Consider the following 25,285-nt stretch of genomic DNA (forward strand, 5'->3'; position numbering starts at 1 on the left):
TACTTAAAAAAACTTAAAAACATTGTATATTACAATAATGTTTGAAGACCATTTTGAGAAACTTCTTGTGTTCGTTATAAAGTATTATTTGGGTGTGTAATTATGGAATTTACTATAAAATATTCACCTTCCATCTCTATTTGATAGGAAGCCCTTCTGCTGGATTTACAGTCCAGGAATTATCACCAACGAAGGACATTAATAAAAGAGAATTTTCCCACTTAATGATATTGAAGAGCAATGAAAGCCATGGCATCAAGGATGTTGATCTCAAGGAAGTTTGGGAAAATCTGCACGAGTTTGAGAGTCAGAGGGAGTATGATACAAGAAATGACAAAGTGCCTTTGACCCGTAACAAAAATCTCACTTGTAGAAGAGACCGGCAGCTTAACCAGTCCTCAGTTACTCTTCCTGAAAAGCAGAGTGCTTCTGTGAGAAAGAATATGTACCACTATTTCATGGATGATGAGCGATTTATCAGGAATTTCTTAAAACTGGACAATAACAGAAGTGGTGCCGGAAACCAGTACATAAACTGCTTGGAAAATACAATTGGATTAAGTCTGGCCGAACTGCAGAGATTTCATCGTGAGGAGAAAACGTGTGCATGTAATCCAATTGAGAAGAGTGTCAGCAATGGTTCCTCAGTTTCACCACATGAAAGAACTCCTCCCAGTACCAAAAACATTTGGAATAAATCTAGGAAGATTTTTAAATATCCTTTGTTACCTGCACAAGACAGGAGCGCATACCCTAGAGGAAAATCTTACAAATGTAATGACTGTGGGAAGGCTTTTAACAAAAGCACAAACCTCATGAATCATGAGAGAATTCATTGTGGACAGAGACCTCACAAGTGTAATGACTGTGGCAAAGCCTTTACATACCGTTCAAATCTTACTCGACATAAGAAAATCCATACTGGAGAGAAACCTTACAAATGTAATGAGTGTGGCAAAGCGTTTACCCAATGTGCAAACCTTACTAGGCATCAGATAATACACACTGGAGAGAAACCACACAAATGTAATGTGTGTGACAAGGCTTTCAACCAAAGTTCAAGCCTTATGGCACATCAGAGAATTCATACAGGAGAAAAACCTTATAAATGTAATAAATGTGATAAGGCTTTTTTCAAACGTTCAGACCTTTGGTGTCATGAGAGAACTCATACTGGAGAGAAACCTTACAAATGTAGTGAGTGTGGCAAAGCCTTTGCTGAGCATTCAAATCTTACTCAACATAGAAGAATCCATACAGGACAGAAACCTTACAAATGTAATAAATGTGATAAAGCTTTTATAAAACGTTCAGACCTTTGGGGTCATGAGAGATCTCATGCTGGAGAGAAACCTTACAAATGTAATGAGTGTGCCAAAGCTTTTTCCCACTTTGCAACCCTTAGTACACATAAAAAAATACACACTGGAGAGAAACCACACAAATGTAATGTGTGTGACAAAGATTTTGTCCGAAGTTCAAGCCTTAGGAGACATCAGAGAATTCATAAGGGAGAAAAACCTTATAAATGTAATAAATGTGATAAGGCTTTTATCAAACATTCAGACCTTTGGAGTCATGAGAGAACTCATAGTGGAGAGAAACAAATGTAATGAGTGTGGCAAAGCCTTTATGGAGCGTTACATCTGGCCAGCATAATAAAATCCATACTGGATAGAAACCTTATGAATGTAATGAGTTTGGCACAGCTTTTTATCCAATTTGCCCAACTTACTAGGTTTCAGAAAACACATAGTGAAAAGAAAGATTGTAAGCCTCGTATGTGTGGCAGTGATTTAAGGCTCAAGCTTTGGGAATCATCAGAGAACTCCTTGTAGAATGAAACCTCGCAAATAAAATAAGCAAGTGTTCAGGCGTTACTTGACATCAGAGATGCCTTCATAGAGAGGAACCATATGGAACTAACATATGTGGCAAAGCTAGTAACCAGGGCTCACAACTCCCCCTGATACCAGAATGTAAATGTCTGAAAGAAAGCACACAAATGTATGGCAAGGTTTATCCAAAGCTCATACCTTGTCATCCATAATTCATACCAAAAAAAAACCTTGTAAATGTAATGAGTGTGATCTGCTTTATAAAAATGTACAATTTTTGGGAGAGGAATAAAAATAAGTGAATGGGATTAAGAGGTGTACAGACTGATAAAAAATGCACAATTTGTGGTTGAAAGAATTCACATACAATGGGACCCATACAAATGTGTCACGGTGTTTACCTCTGCAAACATCGAAGATTTCATACTGGACAGAAACATTATATATGTAATGAAGGTGATAATCTGTTTATCCAGTTCTTTCAATGGACTACAATAAGAAAACTCATACTGAGGGAAACTAGATTTATTATGACCATTAACCCATCTTAGATGTGAAGTTGCACAGAAAATTCGAGTTCCTTAAAATTCATGAGATGAAGTGTTTTAGTGAACCAAGTATATCTGTGGAAGGGCCTAATCATCTTGTGTTTAAGTCTTTTATACAGATTTTATTTTATTTTCTACACCCATCGGGGGGGCTAAAACTCACAACCCTGAGATCAAGAGTCACATGCTCTTCTGACCGAGCCAGCCAGGCTCCCCTATAACTTTTTTCTAAATTATTTTTTGTTCCTTGAAGCTGCATTATTGTTGATGCCTTATAACCTCAGGTTTGGAACCCAGTGATGTTAGACTTTCATTACATGTGTTTCATTTGTCCACTATGGTGGTCTCAGAGAACCCTGGAATAGGTGAAGAAACTGTTTGATTGGGGGGGTTAGTTATACTATATACCCTGGAAAACTAGGATGCTAATTTTAAGATACGGTGTAGCATAAACTTGAGAGCATGGGGAATGCAGGGAATGGGTGTAAAACAATTATTTAAATTGCCATGTTGTCTGTGGTCACAACCTCCTCTCTGGATTCGTTGGTATGATTGAGAGGCTTTGTTGATTTAATTACAGGAAAGGATTCTCCTTCAGGTAGATGCTATGAAACAGTAGGTTCGGACATTGAGAGAATGAGAGTTTCATGTGAGAATGATCGGTTACTAGGGATGGCATATGTGGCAGAAAAAATGGAGAATGATGAGCTAATACCTTTTTTGAAAGGTAATAGCTATTGTATATGATGGTTGAGTAAAAATTAGTCTTATTTTTGGAAACGAGAAAGTTCTAGAGGACATTTTAATCAAAAGAAGCAAAGTAGGGGCACCTGGATGGCTTAGTATGTTGAGTGTCCAGCTTGATTTCAGCTTGATTTCAGCTCCGGGATTGGGGATAAACCTCTGTGTTAGGCTCTCCATTGAGTGTGGAGCCTGCTTAAGATTCATTCTCATTCTCTCTCTCTTCTCTCTCTCTCTGCCCATCTCACTCATGCTCTCTCTAAAAGCAAAACAAAAACCTGAAAGTAGTATGCTTGTAAAAGATTCAAATTTGACCACTGAAGTTGCATTTTGATACCATGGTATTCCTGTTTCTGATATCTTACTGAGTGAAACGATAGCTCCTGTGTAACACTAAATGAATCATGTGCCTTTTATTAGGCAAAGTGCATCCCACCTCTTTGGGCCATTTCATAATAAATACTAATAATACATCCTTTGGCTCTCTAGGTTGAATGTCATCTATAACAATTTTTTTCCATGTTAGATTCAAATGTACAGTTTTGGAAATATATATTCATAAGTTAAATTGGAGAGTTGTGTCCCAGATGATTTCTGTGGCTCTAATGAAAATACCACAGCATTGCAATTTCAAACTCTTACCCCCCCTACAACTTGCCTTCCCACTCATTGAATATACACTGTATGATTATAGTTCTACATGCCTTTTGTGCTGAAATGAGACCCATGTGTTGTACCTTTATGTTAAATGGAAATATAAAATTTTTAGGCATTTGAAAAGTATTAGGAACTAAAAGAAAATTTCAGAAGTAAGGATAAAGATAATACAATCTAGATTTTGCACTGGGGTGCTCAGGGGAAAAGTTTGAAAGGATAATTCTTCCTGAGTTTACTCTTAAGAATGAACATACACAATGGGAATCTCTTTTGATAACTAGAGATCTCACATGTTTACCCTCTAAAACATTGTTGCTAGTTTGCATTAGTGCTTACTCAGTGGGAACAGGATGTCAGATGTTAAGAATGATAACTCCATTCACTGAAGTGTAAGGAGAATGTTGATTACATAATGATGCCTTCTCTGGAGAGCAGGGGAGGCTTCTCAAGTTCTGAAAATGGCTAGAGAAAGCAACGAATGGTGACTACTTTGTTATGATGCATTCTGTGTTGGGCTGGGGTGATGGTACTTATTTACGATGTGAACTTAGAACTGTTACCAAGGAAAGGGCTTTTTGGGCTTCTCTCCGTAATAGAGAATAGAACACTCAGTTTTGCCGAAGTTTTTCTATGGTAACAAATATCCCTGAATTATGGCTTTATAAGAATAAACACTTATTTCTTATATTACATCTATGATTATTCACCTCTTGCTTGGTTCTGTCATTTGAATCTGGGATTCAGGGTAGAACTTCAGTCTATGTGGGATATAACCATTCTTGCACCACAGAGAAGAGACGGTTAGAAGGAGCAAATGAAGCTTCTAAAGTTTCCATTTACAATTAAAACATGCCATTCTGCTCACATCACATGGGTCAAACTGGCTATAAATTGGAAAGGAAGTGTAATCCCCCCAACTAGAAGGAAGAGCTGCCTAAGTCAAGTCAAGCCAAGCTTGATGTCAAAGAGCAGAGACATCTAATCTCACAAGAGGGTGATGATTAATTGGAAATGATATTACAATGCATAATACAGATTCTACCATATATCATTTTCCCCTTCTTTGTTCACACAAAATACACTTTTGTCCCAATAGGGGAAGAAAAAAAAGAAAAAAAAAAAAGAAACCTCTACCCAAACATGACTATAGTCACACATGAGGGTCTCACAAAAGTCTCATTAGAGTCCTCTTGGTCGAGTCCCTTACATGGAGTCCTCATTCCTAAGATGGTGGAACAGAAAAAAACTTTAAACCTTCCCATTCAAGAACAAAAAGGAAAGGAGGGACTCAGCATTCTTCCCCATCTCCCAGGGCCTTCCATTTGTCACCTTTGGATAAGACTGCCCATCCAGCTCCAAAAGATTACCAAAACTCTGCTGTTTGGTTTGAATTGACCAAAGCAGCCTTCACCCAGAACCCAAAAGCATTCTTTTGAGAGACCCCAATAAAGGGATGTGCCTTTGGTCCTGCCCCAAGATCTCTGCCTCTACCCTGTCTTAATCTCCTCACACGACCCCTATAGATGTGCAGAATAGCTCCCCCATGATCTGTGAGTAATAAACTTCTCTATTTCACTTTCCATTATAATCCGTTGAACCATGGCTCACCATCTGACATCTAAGGCTCTACTTAACATAATAATACAATGAAATCATGACAGCAACACTAGACAATTCTATCAAACCTAGAGAGAATCAACAGGAATTCTACAAAATTTCTTTCAGAAAATAGAGGGAATACTTTTCCCAACTGAGTGTATGAAGCCAGTCCCAAAGCTACACAAAAACATTAAGGGCAGTGGGGGTGGGGGCAGGAAGATGACTACCAACTAAATCCCAAATGAAGATTCAAAAATTCTTAGCATAATATTAACAGTAGAAATCAGCAATACACAGAATTGTACACCATGACTAAATGGATTTATTTGAGGGACAGAAGGCAGTTTCAAATTCCAGTCAATGTAAGCCATCAATGTTAACAGGCATGAAAGGAAAAATCACAGGATCTTGTCAATTGATACAGAAATGCACTTGACAAAATTCAACATCTACTTATCCTCTAAACTTTCAGAAACCTAGGAAGAGAAGGATGTTTCCTCAACTCTGTAAACCCCTACAAGAATCTTCTAGCAAACTTCATTCTTATTGGTGAAAGGCAGGAGACTGGGAGCAAGACAAGGATGTCCACTTTCACCACTGATATTTGACGTTATTATAAATTCTAGCCAGTGAAGTAAGGGAAGAGGTGTAAATAAGAGTAAAGAGAGAAAAGATAAAATAGTGTACCTACTTGAAGATGACATAATGGTTGTGGTAGGCTGGATAACACCCCCATCCCAAAGGATGGCCATCTCCTTGTGCCTGTCACATGAGAGTGTTACTGTAAATATCATAATGGAGTCTGCAGATATGCTGTGGTGGAGATCGTGAAGTGGGTGATTGTCCTGGATGATTTGGTAAATGCAGTATGGTCCCAAGGGTCTTTATGAGAAGAATGCAGGTGGTTACTCGGTAGAAGTTGATGAATTGGTGGCAGAGGTAAACAAGTTTGAAGATGCTATCTTGCTGGCTTTGAAGAGAGAGGAAAAGGACCATGAGGCAGAGATTATTAAGTGGCCTCCGGACATGGGAGGGTGTCTTTGAAAACTATCTATACATGTCTTCTGCCCATTTCTTCACTGGGTTATTTGTTTTTTGGATGTTGAGTTTGGTAAGTTCTTTATAGAGTTTTGATACTAACCCATTATCCAATATGACATTTGCAAACAGCTTCTCCCATTATGTTGGTTGTCTTTTAGTTTTGTGGATTGTTTCCTTTGCTTTGCAAAAACTTTTTATCTTGTTGAGGTCCCAGTGATTCTTCTTTGTTTTTTATTAAACTTGTCTTTGGAGACATGTCAAGTAAGCGGTTGCTGTAGCTGAGGTCAAAGAGGTTACTGCCTGTGTTCCCCTGTAGGATGTTAATAGTTTCCTGTCTCACATTTAGGTCCTTCATCCATTTTGACTTTATTTTTGTGTATGGTGTAAGAAAGTGGACCAGATTCATTCTTCTGCATGTTTCTGTTCAGGTTTCCTGGCACCATTTGCTACAGAGACTGTTTTTTTCCATTGGATACTCCTTCCTGCTTTGTTGGAGATTGGTTGGCCATATATTTGTGGGTTCATTTCTGGTTTTTTCTATTCCATTGGTCCCTGTGTCTGTTTTTGTGCCAATACCATACTGTCTTGATGATTACAGTTTTGTAAGATAGGCTAAAACCCAGAATTGTGATGCTTCCATCTTTGATTTCTTTTTCAACATTACTTTGCTTATTTGGGGTCTTTTGTTGTTCCATACAAATTTTAGGATTGTTTTTCTCTAGTTCTGTGAAGAATGCTTGTGCTGTTTTGGTAGGGATTGCATTGAATGTGAAACTTGCTTTGGGTAGTATTGACATTTTGACAGTAGTTGTTTTTCTGATCCATGAGCCTGGAATTTCTGTTCTGTTTCTTTGTATCTTCTTTATATTCTTTCATGAGCTTTCTATAGTTCTCAGCATACAGATATTTTATCTCTGGTTTGGTTTATTCCTAGGTATATTGTGGCTCTTGGTGCAATTGTAAATGGAATCAGTGCCTTGATAGCCCTTTCTGTTGCTTCATTAATGGCAGATAGAAATGCAACCAATTTCTATACATTGGTTTTATTTTTTTATATACATTGGTTTTATATCTTGGGATTTTTCTGACTTCATGCATCAATTGTAGCAGTTTTTTGGTGGAGTCTTTTGGGTTTTCCATGTAGAGTATCATGTCATCTGCGAAGAAGGAAAGTTTGATTTCTTTGCCAATTTGAATGCCTTTTATTTCATTTTGTTGTTGGATTGCTGAGGCCAGGACTTTGAACACAATGTTAAACAGCAGTGGTGAGTGTGGACATCCTAGTGGGATTCCTGATCTCAGGGGTAAAGCCCTCATTTTTTCTCACTGAGAATAATATTAGTTGTGGGCCTTTCATATATGGCTTTTATGATGTTAAGGTATATTCCTTCTGTCCCAAATTTGTTGAGGGTTTTTATTTTAAAAAGGATGCTGTATTTTGGCAAATGTTTTTACTGTATCTATAGGCTGGGTCATATGGTTCTTATCTTTTCTTCTATTAATATGATGTATTACACTGATTGGTTTGTGAATATTGAACCAGACTTGGAGCCCAGGAAAGAATCCCACTTGATCATGGTGAATGATTCTTTTAATGTTCTGTTGAATTCAGTTTGCTAGTATTTTTTTGAGGATTTTTGCATACATGTTGATCAGGAATATTGGCCTATAATTCTCCTTTTTAGTGGAGTCTTTGGTTTGAAAATCAAGGTAATGCTGGGTTCAGAGAGTGAGTCTGGAAGCTTTACTTCCATTTCTGTTTTTTAGAACAGCTTGTGAAGAATAGGTATTAACTCTTCTTTAAATGTCTGGTAGAATTCCCCTGGGAAGCCTTCTGGCCTAGGACTCTTAATCATTAGATTTTTGATAACCAGTTCAATGTCTTTGCTTGTTATGGATCTATTCAAATTTTCTTTTTCTTCTCTTTTGAGTTTTGGTAGTGTGTGAGTGTCTAGGAATTTGACCATTTCTTCCAGATTGTCCAGTTTTGGGCATATAATTTTTCATAATATTATCTAGTAATTGTTTGTATTTCAGTGGGTTTGGTTGTGATCTGTACCCTTTCATTCATGATTTTATTTATTGGGGTCCTCTCTTTTTGAGAGGTCTGGCTAGGGGGGGTATCAATTTTTTTATTCTTTCAAAAAAACCACCTGTTAGATTCATTGATCTGCTCTCCTGATTTTAGATTCTATATTGTTTATTTATGCTCTCATCTATTTTATTTTATTTTATTTTATTATTTTTTTTTTTGCTTTGGGGTTTCTTTGCTGCTGTCTTTCTAGTTCCTGTAGGTGTGAAGTTAGGTTCTATATTTGGGACCTTTCTTGCTTCTTGAGATAGGCCTGGATTGCAATACATTTTCCTTAGGCTGTCTCCTAAGGTGTTCGGACTGTTGTGCATTCATTTTCATTTACTTCTATATATAGTTTTTGCTTCTATATTTTATTTTTTCCTTTAATTTCCTGGTTAATCCATTCATTCTTTAGTAGGATGTCTTTTAACCTTGATGTATTTGGGGGCTTTCCAATTTTTTACTTGTCTTTGATTTTAACTTTGATAGTGTTGTGATCTGAAAATATTCATGGTATGATCTCAATCCTTTTATATTTGTTGAGGACTGTTTTGTACTTGATGAAGGCTGTTTTTGACCTAGTATGTGATCTATTTTAGAGAATGTTCCATGTGGCCTTGAGAAGAATGTGTATTCTGCTGCTTTTGTATGAAAAGTTCTGAATATGTATGTTAAGGCCATCTGGTCCAGTGTGTAATTCAGAGCCGTTGTTTCCTTATTAAGATTTCCTGCCTAGATGATCTGTCCATTGCTGTAAGTGGAGTATTAAAGTCCCTTACAATCACAGTATTATTATATATGTATGTATTTATGTTTATGATTAATTGATTCATATACTTGGGTGTTTCATGTTGGGGGCATAAATAATTATAGTTGATAACTCTTCTTGATGGATAGATCTCTTAATGATGATATAATGCCTTTTTCATCTCTTGTTACAGTCTTTGTTTTAAAATCAAGTTTATCTGCTTGGCGACTCCTGCTTTCTTTTGACATCCAGTAGCATGATAGATGATTCTCCATCCCCTCACCCTCAAACTGCAGGTGTCTTCAGGTCTAAAATGAGTCTCTTGTAGGCAGCATGTAGGTGGATCTTGTTGTTTTTTTTTTAATCCATTCTGATCCCTGTCTTTTGATTGGGGTATTTAGTCCATTTACATTCAGAGTGATTATTGAAATATATAGATTTAGTGTCATTGTGTTGTTTGTAGGTTTGGTGCTTGTGATGATATCTCTGGTCTTTGCAGCCTTTGCTGCTTTTCACCCACAGGGCAGAGTCCCCCTTAGGGTCTCCTGCAGGGCTAGTTTAGTGGTCATGTACTCCTTTAGCTTTCGTTTGTTTCGGAAAGCCTTTATCTCTCCTTCTATTTTGAATGTCAGCCTTGCAGAATAAAAGATTCTTGGCTGCATGTTTTCCTTTTCAGCACATTGAATATTTTCTGCCACTTCCTTCTGGCCTGCCAAGTTCCAGTGGACAAGTCTGCTACTACTCCTCTGTGTCTGCTCTTTTAGGTTAAGGCCCATTTGTCACTAGCTGCTTTCAGAATTTTCTCTTTGTATTTTGCCAGTTTCCCTAAGATATGTTGTATTGTTGGCTTGCTTTTGTTGATTTTCAAGGAAGTTCCCTGTGCCTCCTGGACTTGGATGTCTTCTTCCTTCCACAGATTAGGAAAGTTCTTAGCTATAAGTTGTTCAAATAAACCTTCTGTCCCTTTCTCTCTCTTCCTCTTCTTGAACTCCTATGATACAGATATTATTTGTCCCATTGAATCACTTAGGTCTCTAATTCTCCCCTCATGGTCTAGTAATTTCTTTTCCCTCTTTTTCTCAGCTTCGTCATTTTCCATAATTTTATCTTCTATTTCACCTATTCTTTCCTCTGCTTCTTCCATCCTTCCTCTCACTGTATGCTTTGTTTTTCACCTCATTTAAAACATTTCTCAATTCATTATGACTATTTCTTTGGTCTTTGATATCTGTAGCAATGGATTCTCTGCTGGCTTCTATGCTTTTTTCAAGACAAGCTATTAGTCTTATGACTATTATTCTAAGTTCCTGTTCAGATATATTGTTTATCTCTGTTTTGAGTAATTCTCTGGCTGTGATTTCATCGTGGAATTTCTTTTGAGGATAATCCTTCTGTTTTATTATTTTGGCTAGGTTTTTGTCTTTTGTGTTTTAATAGCTTGTGATGTGTCCTGCACCTGCAATTACTACTATATTAAAAAGGGCTCATACACTGTCCAGGGCCTGGCACTTCAGCAAGTGTTTTTGGAATGTGTTGTGTGTACTCTGTTGTTGTGGCTTTGGCTGTTCAATCCCACTGCTCACAGTGGTAGATTGCTTGGGCCTTCCACACGGTGTGCTTTGATTTGTTTCTTGAAGTAACCCTGGAATCAAGGGGGAGGAAGGGTGTGTGTGGGAGGGAAACCTTATCCTGAACTAAGAGAGAAATCAAAAGGGTGAGGGGGAAAAAAGACCAGGCAGAGAATCAAAGAAACTATAAGGCTTACTCCAGAGAGGGAAAAAAAATAAAGAAGAAGAAAATATAGAAAAAGTAAGAAAGAACAGTAAAAATACCTGATCAACCAACCAGAACAGAGAAAGGAAGGAAACAAAAGACTTTCTATATATAACAGCAGATCAGAAACTGTGAGCCTGAATCCACCGGGAGAAAAAAATAAAGAGGACAGTTGAAAGAAAAAGAGGGGAAAAGACAAGAGAAAAGGGAGAAAAGAAAGAAAATAATTAAAAAATCAAAGAATAAACAGACTAACATACAAAACTACAGGCCCGTTGTCTGTGGGTACCTGGGACTGGTGGCCTTGCTGGTCTGGAGGAGAGTCCATCGGGCTTGGTCAAGGTCGGTCACATTCCAGTAGATAAGCAGTTACCCGGCACAGAGGGGCGGGGCTTGATGTAAGCCCGTCCTGCCTCTACTAGGGGCCTCCGTCTTGTTCCCTGAAGCCTCACCTTGTTGGTGATAGGGGGATAAATGGTAACACCCCAATCTCTCCTCCCCCAGACTGGGCGTCTGAAACCACACCGTTTAGCTATTTCTGTTTGTTTGTTTGTTTGTTTTTTATAATTTGAAATAACGGGGCACAAAAATAACGTTATTTTCTATACAAGTTATATATTACATTTATTCCAGTGGGAAACTAATGAAATGTGAGCACTAGGAAGAATGCATCCCCCCCACCCCCAAACACACACACATACATTATTACTGTCTTATGTTTATATACATAGAGGACCTACTACCTGCCAGGTGCCAGTAATATGGAAATGGGTAAAACACAGTTGAACATCCCAGAAAGAACCCTCACAGAGCAGTGTAGAGGTCTACTTCAGCTTCCCGTGCCACCTAGGTGCTCAGGATTGAAAACCCGATGTCTTGGGGCACCTGGGTGGCTCAGTCAGTTAAGCGTCCAGCTTCAGCTCAGGTCATGATCTCGAGGTTCATGGGTTCGAGCCTCACATCGGGCTCTGTGCTGACAGATAGCTCAGAGCCTGGAGCCGGTTTCAGATTCTGTGTCTCCCTCTCTCTCTCTGACCCTCCCCTGCTCGTGCTGTCTTTCTCCACCTCTCAAAAATAAATTAAAAAACATTTAAAAAAAGAAAGAAAGAAAGAAAGAAAACCGATGTCTTAAAGGATCCAGCACCCTACAGACCTGGTTCCGAGGTAGCGCCACTCTGCCCAGCCGACAAAGGGCCGGTGGCTGGCGCTGGCAGGGTCTTTTGTCTTTGGAGGCAATAAATCCTCTTCCCACGGTCTTCGAGGGAAGGGACTGCTGTCTCCCAGTGCTCCCCGCAAATCACTACTGCCCCTCAGGCCTGCTCCTCTTCACCCCAGGTGCTCACGGCAGTAGCTGGTCCAGAGAAAGCCGTGCACCCCTGAAAACTTTCATCTTCAGCTCCTAAGGCTGTTTGCAAAATAGAAACTGGCTTCTCCCTATTTTTTGTTCTGTTCCTGGTCTGGAGAGGTTTTTCTCTTGTTCAAGTACAATCACACACTTCCAAGAGCTCTCTTTCTCTTCCTTTTGTCTCTCTACAGAAGGCACCCCCTCCCCTCTGTGCCTATGCTGCCCACGGCTTTATCTATCCTGCTTCAAGTACACGCACCTCTGTCCTGCCAAGCTGTCTCGGTCCACCTGTGGAGATTGTTCTGTCACTCTGCAGACTGGTTTCCTGGGTGTTCTAAGTTGTGTTTCAGTGAGGAGGGAAATCCCGATCCCTCTACTTCTCCACCATCTTGTCTACTCCCTCTGGGAATTTTACAGTTTTCTGACTCATGAGTTCAGGTGTCTGATCCATTTTGAGCTAATTTTTGTGTGTGGCATAAAATAATGGACCAATTACCTTGTTTCCCCATGTGGATATCCAGTTTTTTCAACCTCTTTAATTGAACAGACTGCCTTTCCTCCACTGAGTGGTCCTATTAAAAAATTTTTAATGGTTTTTTTTTTTTTTGAGAGACAGAGAGACAGTGCTAGCAGGGGAGGGTCAGAGAGAGAGGGAGACACAGAATCTGAAGCAGGCTCCAGGCTCTGAGCTAGCTGTCAGCACAGAGACCAACGCGGGGCTTGAACCCACAAGCCGTGAGATCATGACCTGAGCCAAAGTCGCACGCTCAGCGAGCCACCCAGGCACAGTGCTCTTAATACCCTGGTGGAACATCATTTACTATATACATAAAAATTTCTTTCTGGTATCTGTATTCTATTTCGCTGGTCTCTGTGTCTTTTTAAGTTTGGTTTTGCTGTACAGGGTTCCTTGAGATCCCATATGAATCTTATGGTAGGATCATGTACTTCATCAAAAGATTTTACTAGGGAGTGCATTGAATATGTTGATTGGTTTGGAGAATATTGACATCTTGGCAATATCAAGTCTTCCAGTGCATGAACTTGAAATATCTTTGCATTTATTTGTGTCTTCTCCCCAAATTTCTTCAGCAGTGTTTTTAGTTAAGAGTATACAAATCTTCCCTTCCTCGGCTAAATTTATGCTTAATTATTTTATCCTTTTCGATGCTATTATAAATGGAAATGTTTTCTCAATTGCCTTTTTGGATTGTTCATGGTTAATGTATACACAGAATCTGAAGTGGCTCCAGGCTCTGAGCTGTCAGCACACAGCCTGACGTGGGCCTCAAACCCAGGAACCGTGAGATCATGACCTGAGCCGAAGCCAGATGCTTAACTGACTGAGCCAACCGGGTGCCCCCTTACAGGCCTTTCTTGATGGTCTCTGAGGAGGAATGATAAGAAGAAGGAGTCTACTTTACAGGGTGTGACTCATTCATACCTGTGTTCCCTAAACAAGGACACAGAGTTGTCAGATTCAATTTTGTGTGAATTTGCATGGGGGAGGGGCAAAGAGTAATTCAAAACCACCATCATGCTTGTTATGTTCAGGTGACTCTTCTCTAGATAGATGCTTCTCTAGATGAGTTACAGGCACCAGCCTTTTCATCAGAGGATGGTGAGGGTTGGTTTAATCAGGACTGATTATGTTGTGGAAACAATGCAGGGGAAGATGGTAACAGTGTGCTAGCCTATCAGTGACAAACTGGCAGATCATTGATGCCATTCCCTTTTCTTGGAAGGTGTAGGGAGCAGTTATCTGAGAGGGTAGTTGAATCGAAAGAACCAGAACAGTAAGAGAATGATTCATACTTAATGCCTGCCATTACTTTTTGCTACTGTTTTCTTCAGAATGTATCACAAGTCTCATGTTTTCATCAATAAAGTTTAAATAATTTTTCCCCTTGACTCTGAAGGAGTTGTGTTCTTTTTCCAACACAGTTTCATCCCATCTCTGTACATTGTAACACATACTAACAAGGCACCATTAGGCTCTCAAGGTTGAAGTAATCTAGAATAATGTCTTTCCACGATGGAATTAAAGAACAGACAATTTGAGGATTATGTACTTACACTTCTCACTTGAGTTGTCCTCTCCATACTTGGTCCCACGATATTTATGTGGCTATAATGCAAATGCCACAGCAGTCCAAGTTTAAGACTCTGATCCTCTAAAACCTGCCCCCCCCCCTTCATGAATCTTTAACATATGATTCTATTTCTTCATGTGTCTTGTGCCCAAATAAAACTCATGGTTTCCACCGTGATTTAAATAGAGTGAAAATAGGCACATAGTATGCATGGAAAATTCAGAAATAAAAAAATATCAGAAATAAAGCTAAAAATAATCATTTTGAGCTTGGAGCACTCAAGAAATACTTTAGTGTGAACAGTATCCAATGAGAATATTTCATAGTTAAACTAGAAATTTCACATATTCATCCTCCCACACATTTTTTGTTAGTTTCTAGTTGTGGCTGTCCACTGGAACAGATGGAACTCTAGCCAATGTTGGGTTTGGATATCGAGACTGGTGATGCCATGCACGAAATGTGTTATGAGAACGTATGTAATTCTAGGGAGAGCACAGACTTCCAAGCTGGTCAGACAACGGCTTGAGGGAACAGGGAATGGTGAGTGGTGTGGTGTGTTTTAGGTGGCTACCGGGTGGAGCTGGGGGGAGGGTGACTTTGCTGTTTGAACTTCCGGCTGGCACCAAAGGAAGGAGCCCCCGGGCTTGCCCAGGTAGGCAGAATAGAGGTGATGGTGAGGCCTCAAAAGTGTCCGTAGTCAACCACCGAATACTGGATACTCTTTAATAATACACAGAATATTTGCTCTTGAAACTCCTGATTTCTTGGCTGGGAAAGACAAAGTTCTCTTCATGCTAACTTACTACGTTCCTTTTCCTTCGGTACGCCTACGTCCCATTGTATGACGGTCTTGTTGAAATGCTTATAAACTACTATTTAGATAAATTGCCTTAAGATATTTTTATGCTAGTTTAATGAAAATGAATGCTTGGAAATGTTTATTAGATAATATTACTAAACAGTTTTACTAGAGGAGCAATATTGCAGAGGATTTTAAAATGACAGTTTCAGATTATGGTCTTGGATAATTGTTCCATGGTTCATTTACAACTGTAGCAAAATTTCTTTTTTTATACAGTTTTCCCTTACCATGATCTTTTCCTTCCACACATTGTGACCCAGATTATCTATTTCATTTACATTTTGTCCCGTGTTACACCAAGGGATACATAAATTAGTAGGTTGTTGGGAGACTTTTGTGACATGAAAATGCATGTGAAACAGTGACAGGTACAGAGTAGGTGCTAAATCCAAAGAGTTCCTTCAGGTCTTCAGTGAAGTAACTTGAAATGTCTGAACTGTAGTAGTTGGCTGTGGTCTGGTGGTTGGAAATCAAGTGTGTGGAGGTTAACAAGCACACAGTGCAGCGAATGAATAATAATGATGAATAAGATAGAAAGTCCCCGAGATTCCAACCCCTGTCTGAGGAGATACTCTGCATGGCCAAGTGCCTGGAGGCCATCCTGCCATTTCCCAGTGACTGATACCTCTCTTCAGAGCCAGAGGACCCTGCACTGACATGCGGGCTCATATTTCTTCTACTTTTTCTATTTTGAGTAATCATACATGGTAGTCTTTTTAAGTAGGCTTCATGCCCAGCTCAGAGCCCGATGTAGGGCTTGAACTCCTGACCCTGAGACCAAGACCTGAGCTAAGGTCAAAAGTCAGACGCTTAACCAGCTGAGCCACCCCAGGCACCCTGGTATTGTATTTTTAATTTTCGGTTTCGAGGTGTAAATTGCTAGTATATCGAAATGCAACAGATTTTTGCATGCCTCTGTGTTCTAATGCTTTGTAAATTTTCCTTCTTATAGAAATTGTTGTACATTCGTTTGTATTTTCTACATGTACCACTCCAAAAATATTCCTGTTGATGCTGTGACAAAGTACCACAGCCTGAATGACTTAAACTAACACATTTATTCTCTTACAGTTCTGAAGGCAAGAAGATGTGGAAACCGGATCCCTAGCTCCATGCTCCATCCGGATATGCCAGGTCAGATTTTGTTTCTTAACTTTCCGTGTCTGGGGGCCACTTACATCCTCTGCCTCCTGACCCCTTCCTCCCTCTTCAAAGCCAGCAAGATAGCATCTTCAAACTTGTTTACGTCCGCCATCACTTCACCAACTTCTCCATGAGTAACTCTACCTGCATCCTTCTTACAAGTCCCTTGGGACCCACATCGCATTTGCCAGGTGATCCAGGAAAACTACCCGCCTCACAATCTTCAGCAGAGCACGTCTGCAGACTCACAGCATTTACAGTAACATGTGGTAGGCACGAGGACATGGCTGTCCTATGGCTGGGGTGTTATCCAGCCTGCCACAGCCATGGTGTCTTCTGCAAGTAGCTGCACTATTTTATCTTCCTTTTCTCTTTGCCACTTTGGTTTACTCTGCCCTTATGTCACCAGCTAGAACTTCTAATAACATGTCCAATATCAGTGGTGAGAGTGGACATCCTTGCCTTGTTTCCAGTCTCTGGGGAAAAGTATCCAGGCTTTCACCATTAAGGATGAAGTTTGCTGTAAGTTTTTTGTAGGTTTTGTAGGTGTCCCTCTGTTCCTAGTTTTCTGAAAGTTTATAACATAAACAGATGTTGAAATTAGCAAATGCTTTTCTATATCAATTGACATGATCCTGTGATTTTTCCTGTCCAGCCTGTTAATATGATGGCTTATATTGCTGGAATTGAAAATTGTCCCTCAAATAAACCCATTTAGTCATGATGTACAATTCTTTCTGCATATTGCTGACTCCTCTTAATATTTGCTAATAATTTTTGCATCTTCACTTGGGATTTAGGTGGTAATAATCTCCCCCCCCTTACTGTTTTTGTGTGGTTTTGGTATTCTGCTAATACTGGCCTCATACATTTAGTTGGGATAAGTATTCCTTTTTCTATTTTCTGAAAGGAATTGTGTGGAATTCTTGTTAATTCTGTGTAGGTTTGGTAGAATTGTCTAGTGTTGCTCTTGTGACTCTGTTGTACTAATATTTGTTGAGCAGAGCCCTAGATGTCAGATGGTGAGCCACGGTTCAACAAGAGATGATAAGGGAAAGTGAAGTAGAGAAGTTTATCACTCACAGATCATGGCGGACCTGTTCTGCACATCTACGCAGGTCATGTGAGGAGATTAAGGCAGGGTGCAGGCAGCGATCTTGGGGCAGGACCAAGGGCACGTGCCTTTATTAGGCCCCTTAATGAAATGTTTTGGGGTTCTGGGCTAAGGCAGCATTGGTCAGTTCAGACCAAACAGAGCAGGGTTTTGGTAAGCTTTTGGAGGTGAGCGAGGGGTCTTATCAGAGGGGACAAGGGGAAGACCCTGTGAGATGGGGAAGGTGCTTGTCATAGGGAAAGTTGGGAGAGTCCTCTCAGAAACTGACATTGGCTTCTGTCTCCGTGGGCTCTGTTCTAGAGTACGAGCTCAAGGGAAGGGGCTGGTATCAGTTCAAGATCCCTACAGGCCTCCTGGCCACATAGAACGGAAGTTAAAGAATGAGTTTTAGCTAAACTCTGAATACTCACTGTATGTGCCTGCAGGTTTCTGCGTCAGAGGGAATTTAAAAATTACAAACTTACTCTGCAATTCAAAGGATTCCTATCATTGGTTTCACATGGGTGATTTGTGGTAAGGTGTACATTTCGAGGAATTGGTCCATTTCACCTAAGATTTCAAGTATATGTGTGTAGAGTCTTGTATTAGTCCCTAACTATCCGTTTGATGTCGGCAGGTCCTGGAGTAGTATTCCCTGTTAACTTCTTATGAGGAATTTGTGGTTTCTCTTATATTCTTTGGTAGTTTTGCTCATGAATAATTAGCTCTATTGAGCCAGCTCTCTTGTTTTATTTTCTCTACTGTCTTGCTGTGTTCACTTTTTCTTATTTTTGCTCTTGCCTTTATTATTTCCTTCTTTCTGCTTCATTTGTATTTCTTTTTTATCCCTTCTGATTTCTTACTGCAATTTAGATTACTTTTGGATATTTTCCCTCTTTCCTAGTATAAGCATTGAGTGCTATCACCGTCCTTCTCAGGACTGCTTTAGTTAAACCTCAGAGATAATGACATGTTGTATTTTCATTTTCTTGCAGCTGGTATATTTCCCTTGAGTCTTCCTCTTCTTCCTGTGGATTATTTGAAGGTATGTTGTTTAGTTTCCAATTGTTTGGAGATATTCCTGTTAACTTTCTGTTTTTGTTGTTGGATTCCATTGTGGGCAGTGAACACACTCTATGATTTCGTGTGTTCTTTTACATTTGTTAAAGGGCCCAGGACCCAGGATATGATTTGTTTTGGCATATGTTGTTGGGAAAAAGTGTCTAATCTTCTGTGTGTGGGTGGTGTTCCAGACACGTTGATGAGCCCACGGGACTTGATGGTGGTGTAGAGTTCACCAGTGTCCCGCTGACTTCCGTTGTTCTCTCGCTTATTGACGGAAGTCTCCAGCTGTGATTGTCAATTTATCTCTTTCTCCTTTCACTTCTGTCATTTGATGGGTAGCATATTTTGCAGCTATTCTTTGGTGCATATACACTCAGGATTGCTAAGTCACCTTGTTTAATTGACTCTTCAATCATGTAATTTCCTCCTTTATCCTCAGTAATTTTATTTTCTCTGAAATCTGTTCTATCTGGTATTAATATAGACATCCCTGCTTTCTTCTGATTGAGGTTTACATGGTATAAGTTATAATATTTGGCTGACATTGGGGGTCTGGAAATTCTTTGATGTGTGAAACTGTACTGTGCATTGTGGGATATTTTGCACATCACTGGCCTGTACCCAGAACCACTGCAATGATGACATTAAAAATATGTCCCCAGAACTTTGCAAATGCTCCCGGGGTGGGGGATAAGTATCACCCCTGTGTATGGATTCAGTAACATAGAGATCAGGAAAGCAAGTTGCTACCCTGCCGCTCTGTTCTCTGCTGCATTTAGCACAGTATTCCAAGAAAGACCTGATGTCAGAAGTCAATGATCTGATTTGCAAGTAGGATTTGATGATGTAACTGTACCTCATCTCTAGCTGGTAAAACTTAACCGTTAATCCATACTTTGAGGGTCAAAGCCAAGTTAAAATTCAAAATCATGGCCAGGTCTACACGAAAGACACGGCCTAATGCCTTTTGAAGTAACCTGCGGGTGATTAAAGTAGGTCCTGTGGGATGCTCCTCTTGGACAGCATCGCTTAGTGAACAGAAAGCACAGGTGTGGCTCTGTTAGAGGGGCCGAGAGGCTCAGTGACCCTGAAATACATACACAGAGCATGGCCTGTCTGGCTGAATGGGGAGGGTGTAGCTAATAGAAAATGTACATGTTTGATATCACATAAAGTGCTGTTTTAATAACATGCTGTCCCCAATGCGCCAAGTTTGCACCATAAGGAACCTGTGATTGTGCAGTAATGTTTGGTCACATACACTATGATGGGAAGGAAGTCGTTGGGAAAAACAGCCGGTTGTATGAGGAGGGCAGGGCTTCTGACGCTTCAGCAGATGTGACTACGTGAATCTAGAACAGTGAAACACAAAGGACTGGAAAGCTATTCGCAGGAGAACAGCAGAAGCCAAGGAAAGGCTCATCCCTCAATCCTGCTCCTCCCTCTTTGCTGTGGACCACAGACTGCTGGGTCCCTCCTTTCCTTTTCTTTTCCCAATGGGAGGGTTTATGGGTTTTTTCCTGTTCCACCATGGTGTGTTAGGCGTGAGGACTCTACATAAGGCTCTCAACCAAGAGGAATCTCACGAGACTGTTGCGAGACCCTCATGTGTGACTATAGTCATGTTGAGGTAAAAATTTTTCTTTTTCTTTTGGGACTAAGTAAGTGTGTTTTGTATGAAATAAAAGAAGGGAAAAATGATTTCTGATATAAGCCACTATCATATATTGTAACATCATTTCCAATTAATTATCACCCTCTTGTGAGATTAGATGTCTCTGCTCTTTGATACCAAGCTTGGCCATTTCACTTAGGCAATCCTTCCTTCTCATTGAGGGGATTACACTTCTTTGTCCAACTTACAGCCACCATGACTACTGTGGTCTGAGTAGAATGGCATATCTTAATTATAAATGGAAGCTTTAAAAACTTTGCTCCTTCTAACCCTCTCTTCTTTCTGGTGCAAGAATGGTTATGTCCCACATAGACTGAAGTTCTACCCTGAATCCCAGACTCAAATGACAGAACAAAGCAAGAGGTGAAAAATGATAGATGTGATATGAGGAGGAAATAAATGTTTGTCCTGGTAAACCCATGAGAAGTCAGGAATATCTGTTACCATAGAAAAACTTCTAGAAAGCTGACTAGTTCTTTGTGACCTTTTCTGTTCTCCTTACCCACCTTAACTTACCAAAGTCATTGTCTCCAGTAATTGTACCACCATTGAAATCATGTTTTCAGTTACTTCCTTCCTCTATTACTACCCTCATGTCTGCCATTTTATATTCTCTACTTCCATTAGAATATCCATTTATTTTTTTATTTTTTGAATTTTGTAAGTTTATTTTGTGAGAGAGCATGTGTGCAAGTGAAGGAGGGGTAGGGAGAGAGGGAGAGAGAAGTCTAAGCGAGTTCTACACTCTGCTCAACTGACTATGCCACCCAGATGCCCCCATTTATTTTAATTCATCTAGAAATATATTGCCTTTTACTAACTACCTTCAGCGGACTACATGTTCTCAGTTATAACATTTTCAACTGGCTTATCATAATCACATATTTTAAAAATAACCTCAAGAAACTTGCCTTCTTTCACTGCCTTGCCTTCACCTAAGTAAGCCTTAGAACTGCATGTGCTCCCTCAGGAGGTTCACACCCAGGGGTCAAACAGCCCAAACGAACGAAAAAACGAAAGAGCCTTTTGGCTTCCATGTTCTGTTGGTGGCCCCTTTCCTAGCACGTGGTCTTCAGTTTCTCCTGCTATCATGGCAATTTATGAATGTTCTGGTTTCGTTTTCATTCACTTCAGGATACGTTCTCATTTCTTTCTCTACTTCTTTGTCCCAGGGTTAGTCACAAGGAGGTCATTATTTTCCAAGTATTTTTGGATTTTCCAGAGACTTTTCTATTAGTGATTTCTATCATAATTCTACTCTGGTCATAGACATTTTGTGTGATGTGAATCCTTTTAAAACGTAGCAAGAGTAGTTTGATGGCCCAAATATGGTTTCTCCTGGTAAAGTACTATGTGCATGTTTTGATAATTTTTTTTTAATGTTTATGTATTTTTAGAGAGAGAGACAGAATGTGAGCAGGGAAGCATAGAGAAAGGAGACACAGAATCCAAAGCAGGCTCCAGGCTCTGAGCTGTCAGCACAGAGCCTGATGCAGGGCTCAATCCCACAAACTAAGATCATGACTTGAGCCGAATAGGACACTTAACTGACTCAGCCACCCAGGCGCCCAACTGTGTGCATTTTTAAAGATTGTGTTAATTCCCTAGTTAGGTGGAGTGTTCTTATAAAGGAAAAAAATCAGTATTCCTCCTCCTGTGTAGGGTTTCCCCCACCTACAAGCAGTCTCCGACCTCAGCTGAGTGTCCTACCATTTACCTCAACTGTGACACCCTCTACCTGGGACCCCCAACGCACTACAGCCACCAAGTGCAAGTCCAGGCTGACACGTGTGCTTCTGCAAACTGGCTCTAGATCAGAGGTTCCAACACCCCCCTCATTGTCCTTGATTAGCCTGCTAGAGCAGCGCACAGAACTTAGGGAAACACATTTACCCATTTATTACAGGCTATTGTAAATGATACAGACAGACAGTCAGGTGAAGACATACACAGGATGAGGTCTGGGAAGGTCCTCAGTGCAGAAGCTTCTGTCCCCATGGAGTTGGGGTGTGTCACCTCCTGGAGTGGTGATGTTACCAGTCTGAAAGCTCTGTGAACCTCCAACTATTGGGGTTTTGTGGAGACTTCCTCATATACACATGAGCAGTAAGTAACTCCATTTGTACCCCGTCCTCTCTCTGGAGGGTGATGGGATGGGGCTCAAAATCCCAAGCTTATAACCATGGCTTGGTCTTTCTGGTGAGCATCCGCACCCAGGAGCCCACCCAGAGTCACTTCATTATAACATGAGATGCTACTAGTGCCCTTGTCACTTAGGAAAATACAAGCACTCCAGGAGTTCTGTGCAGGACCCAGGGGCAGAGAACAACATGTACTGTTTCTATTATCTCACAGTTCTGGACGTGTCCACTGGGGCAAGTTTTCTTCGTAGTTGTGTTAGTCTTGGTACTGATTTTGCCTACTTTTTCTCTTATGTGAAGAAGGGACATGGAGATCTCGGAGTGTGATTGTGGATTGGTGTGTCATTGCCGTTCTGTCCGATTTCTCAGAGATTTTGTAGTTCTGCTGACAAGTGCGTGGTTTAGGATTCTCATGTCATTCTGGTGAATCTATTCCTTTATGATTATGAAATAGATTTCATTATCCCTAGTCATGGTATTTGCTCTTTAATTAACTTTGATCTGATATAGTACTCTTTTTAATAGCAATTATGTTTATCTCTTTTCCATGACTTTACATTGTGTCTTCAATTTTTCAAGTGAATATCTCATAGAAAATACATTGTTGTCTGTTTTTTTTTAAATCCAGTTGACATGGGTGCCAGGTTGGGTCACATGGTTAGGTATAAGACTCTTCATTTTAGCTCAGGTCATGATCTCATGGTTCCTGAGACTGAGCCCCATGCTGAGTTCTATACTGATAGCACAGAGCCTTCATGAAATTCTTTCTCTCCCTCCCTCTGTCTCAAAATAAATAAAACTAATAAAAAAAAATCAGTGACAGTATTTGCTTTTCAACTGGGTTTTTAGACTATTTCCTTTTACAGATATTACTATATAGACAAGTTATCTTGCTATGGCTTTTAGATCTCTTTTGTTCCTTTCGCTCTTCTTCTGCTTTCTTTGAAATAACTGATTTTTTGTAGATGATTTTGTTTTAAATCCTTTTTTTTTTTCCTTTTTGGTTTCCTGGTATTAGCAGTAACTTTTTGTGTGTTTGCTTTTGGGGTTATCCTACACAGCCGACCACAGTCTGCCTTCACGTGAGTTTGTTCTTCTTCATACAGTGCATCTGGCCCTTCCTTTCTCCATGGACTCCCATATTCCCACTCCTGCCCTGTGCTTCCATTAGTATAGGATTCTTTTACGTATGCTATATACATAGATAGTTTCTTAAACTGTCCACTATATTTTAAGAAGGCTTAAAAATAGGAAAGATATTGTTTATTTATCCATAGAGTTACTACTTTAATTCCTTTGTGTAGATCAGGAGTCTGCCGCCTACAGAACATGAGCCAAGTGCAGCCACCGTCTGGTTTTAAGCAAAGTGTGACTGGAATTCAGCCACTACTCACACTTAGGTACTTTTGACCCAATAAGGACATATGGGAAGAGCGGTAACAAAAACAGTATGGCCTACAAAGAATAAAATATTTACTATATGTTCCTGACATAAACGTTTGCCAGCCTTGCACATAGAATCACGTTCTCATAACATCTGCGTTAGTATAAAATTTGGGATATGAAACATACTGAAAAGCCTATTTCGTGGTCAAATATTAGGCACAAGATTGGTTTCAACTGAAGAGTAAGACTAGGAATAATTAGGAATTAGTAGATCTTGTACTCATGAGGAAAACAAGAAATATGCGATTTTGTTACTATTCAGTTTGCAAGTACAGTATCTTATTATATGTTAAAAATGTGTTTGATGACATTGACATTGAAGATATAACTAAGGTGTAAAAGACTCACCAAATGTTACTTAATACACATTCCTAAGTGGAAATAACAATATACCCCTGGCTGATTACAGGGGCAGACAAGAAGAAAAGTATGTATCTTAACAAGTCCTGGGATCAAATCCCTCAGACAGTGTTGACAAATGGTATTTACCATGTTTCCACTAGTTCATTAACCCTCACCCCACTTCTGTATTCTCTCGGTAGTGGTAAGGCTACCATAAGGAAATAGGTCTGTGCGTTCTCCAAACAGGTCATGGTTTTGGATCTACCACATATAATCTTAAGCAGTCTGGGGAGTTTTCTTAATAAAATTTTTAAAATTCTGGGGTTCCTGGGTTACTCAGTAGGTTGAGTGTCCAACTTTGGCTCATGTCATGATCTCACTGTTGACGAGTTTGAGTCCCCTGTGGGCTCTGTGCTGACAGCTCAGAGCCTGGAGCATGCTTTGGATTCTGTGTTTCTCTGCCCATTCCCCATTCACACTCTGTCTTTATCCCTCTCTCAAAAAATAAACATTAAAAAAAAAGCACATGATTCATTTAGGGTTACACAGAAGCTTATATTTTATTTACTCTAGATATGAGAAACAGGGTATTGTAAATAAAATGGTACCAAAATGTAATTTCAGTGGGCAAATTTGAAAACTTTACAAGCACAATACTATTGGGTTTGTTTTTGTTTTGTTTTGCTTGAGAGCACGAGTATGTGAGAGGGGCAGAGACAGAGAATCTTAAGCAGGCTCCAACTCCACGGTGAACCTAACACAAAGCAGGATCTCAGAACCCTGAGCCAAAATTCACTTGGAAACTCAACATCCTGAGCCACCCAGGTGCCCCTTCCCTGGTTGATTTAAATGTCCTCTAGACCCTTCTCTTTAGTTTCCAAAAATAAGACTCATTTTTTACTCACTGATGATATACACCAATTACCATCATTCCTCCGCCATCTTCTCTGCCACATACACCATCCCTAGTAACTCATCCTTCTCACATGAAAATCTCCTTCTCTCAATGTCCCGACGTACTGTTTCATGATCATCTATCTGAAAAGTAATCTCCCTGT

The 25,285-nt window shown here is 39.9% G+C and overlaps 1 protein-coding gene and 1 long non-coding RNA gene across 2 annotated transcripts in view; both read left to right on the top strand.

Moving 5' to 3' along the window:
• Window positions 1-71: 71 nt before the first annotated feature.
• The window catches only part of LOC115279869 (zinc finger protein 665-like), a 109,039-nt gene continuing 83,825 nt past the window's right edge, over window positions 72-25,285 (top strand). Inside the window, 1 exon segment of the mRNA XM_029924372.1 lies at window positions 72-1,605. Coding sequence (XP_029780232.1) covers window positions 225-1,605 — 1,381 coding nt within the window. The 5' untranslated portion in view covers window positions 72-224.
• On the top strand, window positions 16,393-23,525 carry LOC115281225. Its single transcript, XR_003904173.1, has 3 exons — window positions 16,393-16,456; window positions 18,554-18,603; window positions 23,501-23,525. It is a non-coding gene; the product is annotated as an uncharacterized LOC115281225 (long non-coding RNA).

Source organism: Suricata suricatta, chromosome 16, assembly GCF_006229205.1.
Source record: "Suricata suricatta isolate VVHF042 chromosome 16, meerkat_22Aug2017_6uvM2_HiC, whole genome shotgun sequence".
In the NCBI taxonomy this organism is placed as follows: domain Eukaryota; kingdom Metazoa; phylum Chordata; class Mammalia; order Carnivora; family Herpestidae; genus Suricata; species Suricata suricatta.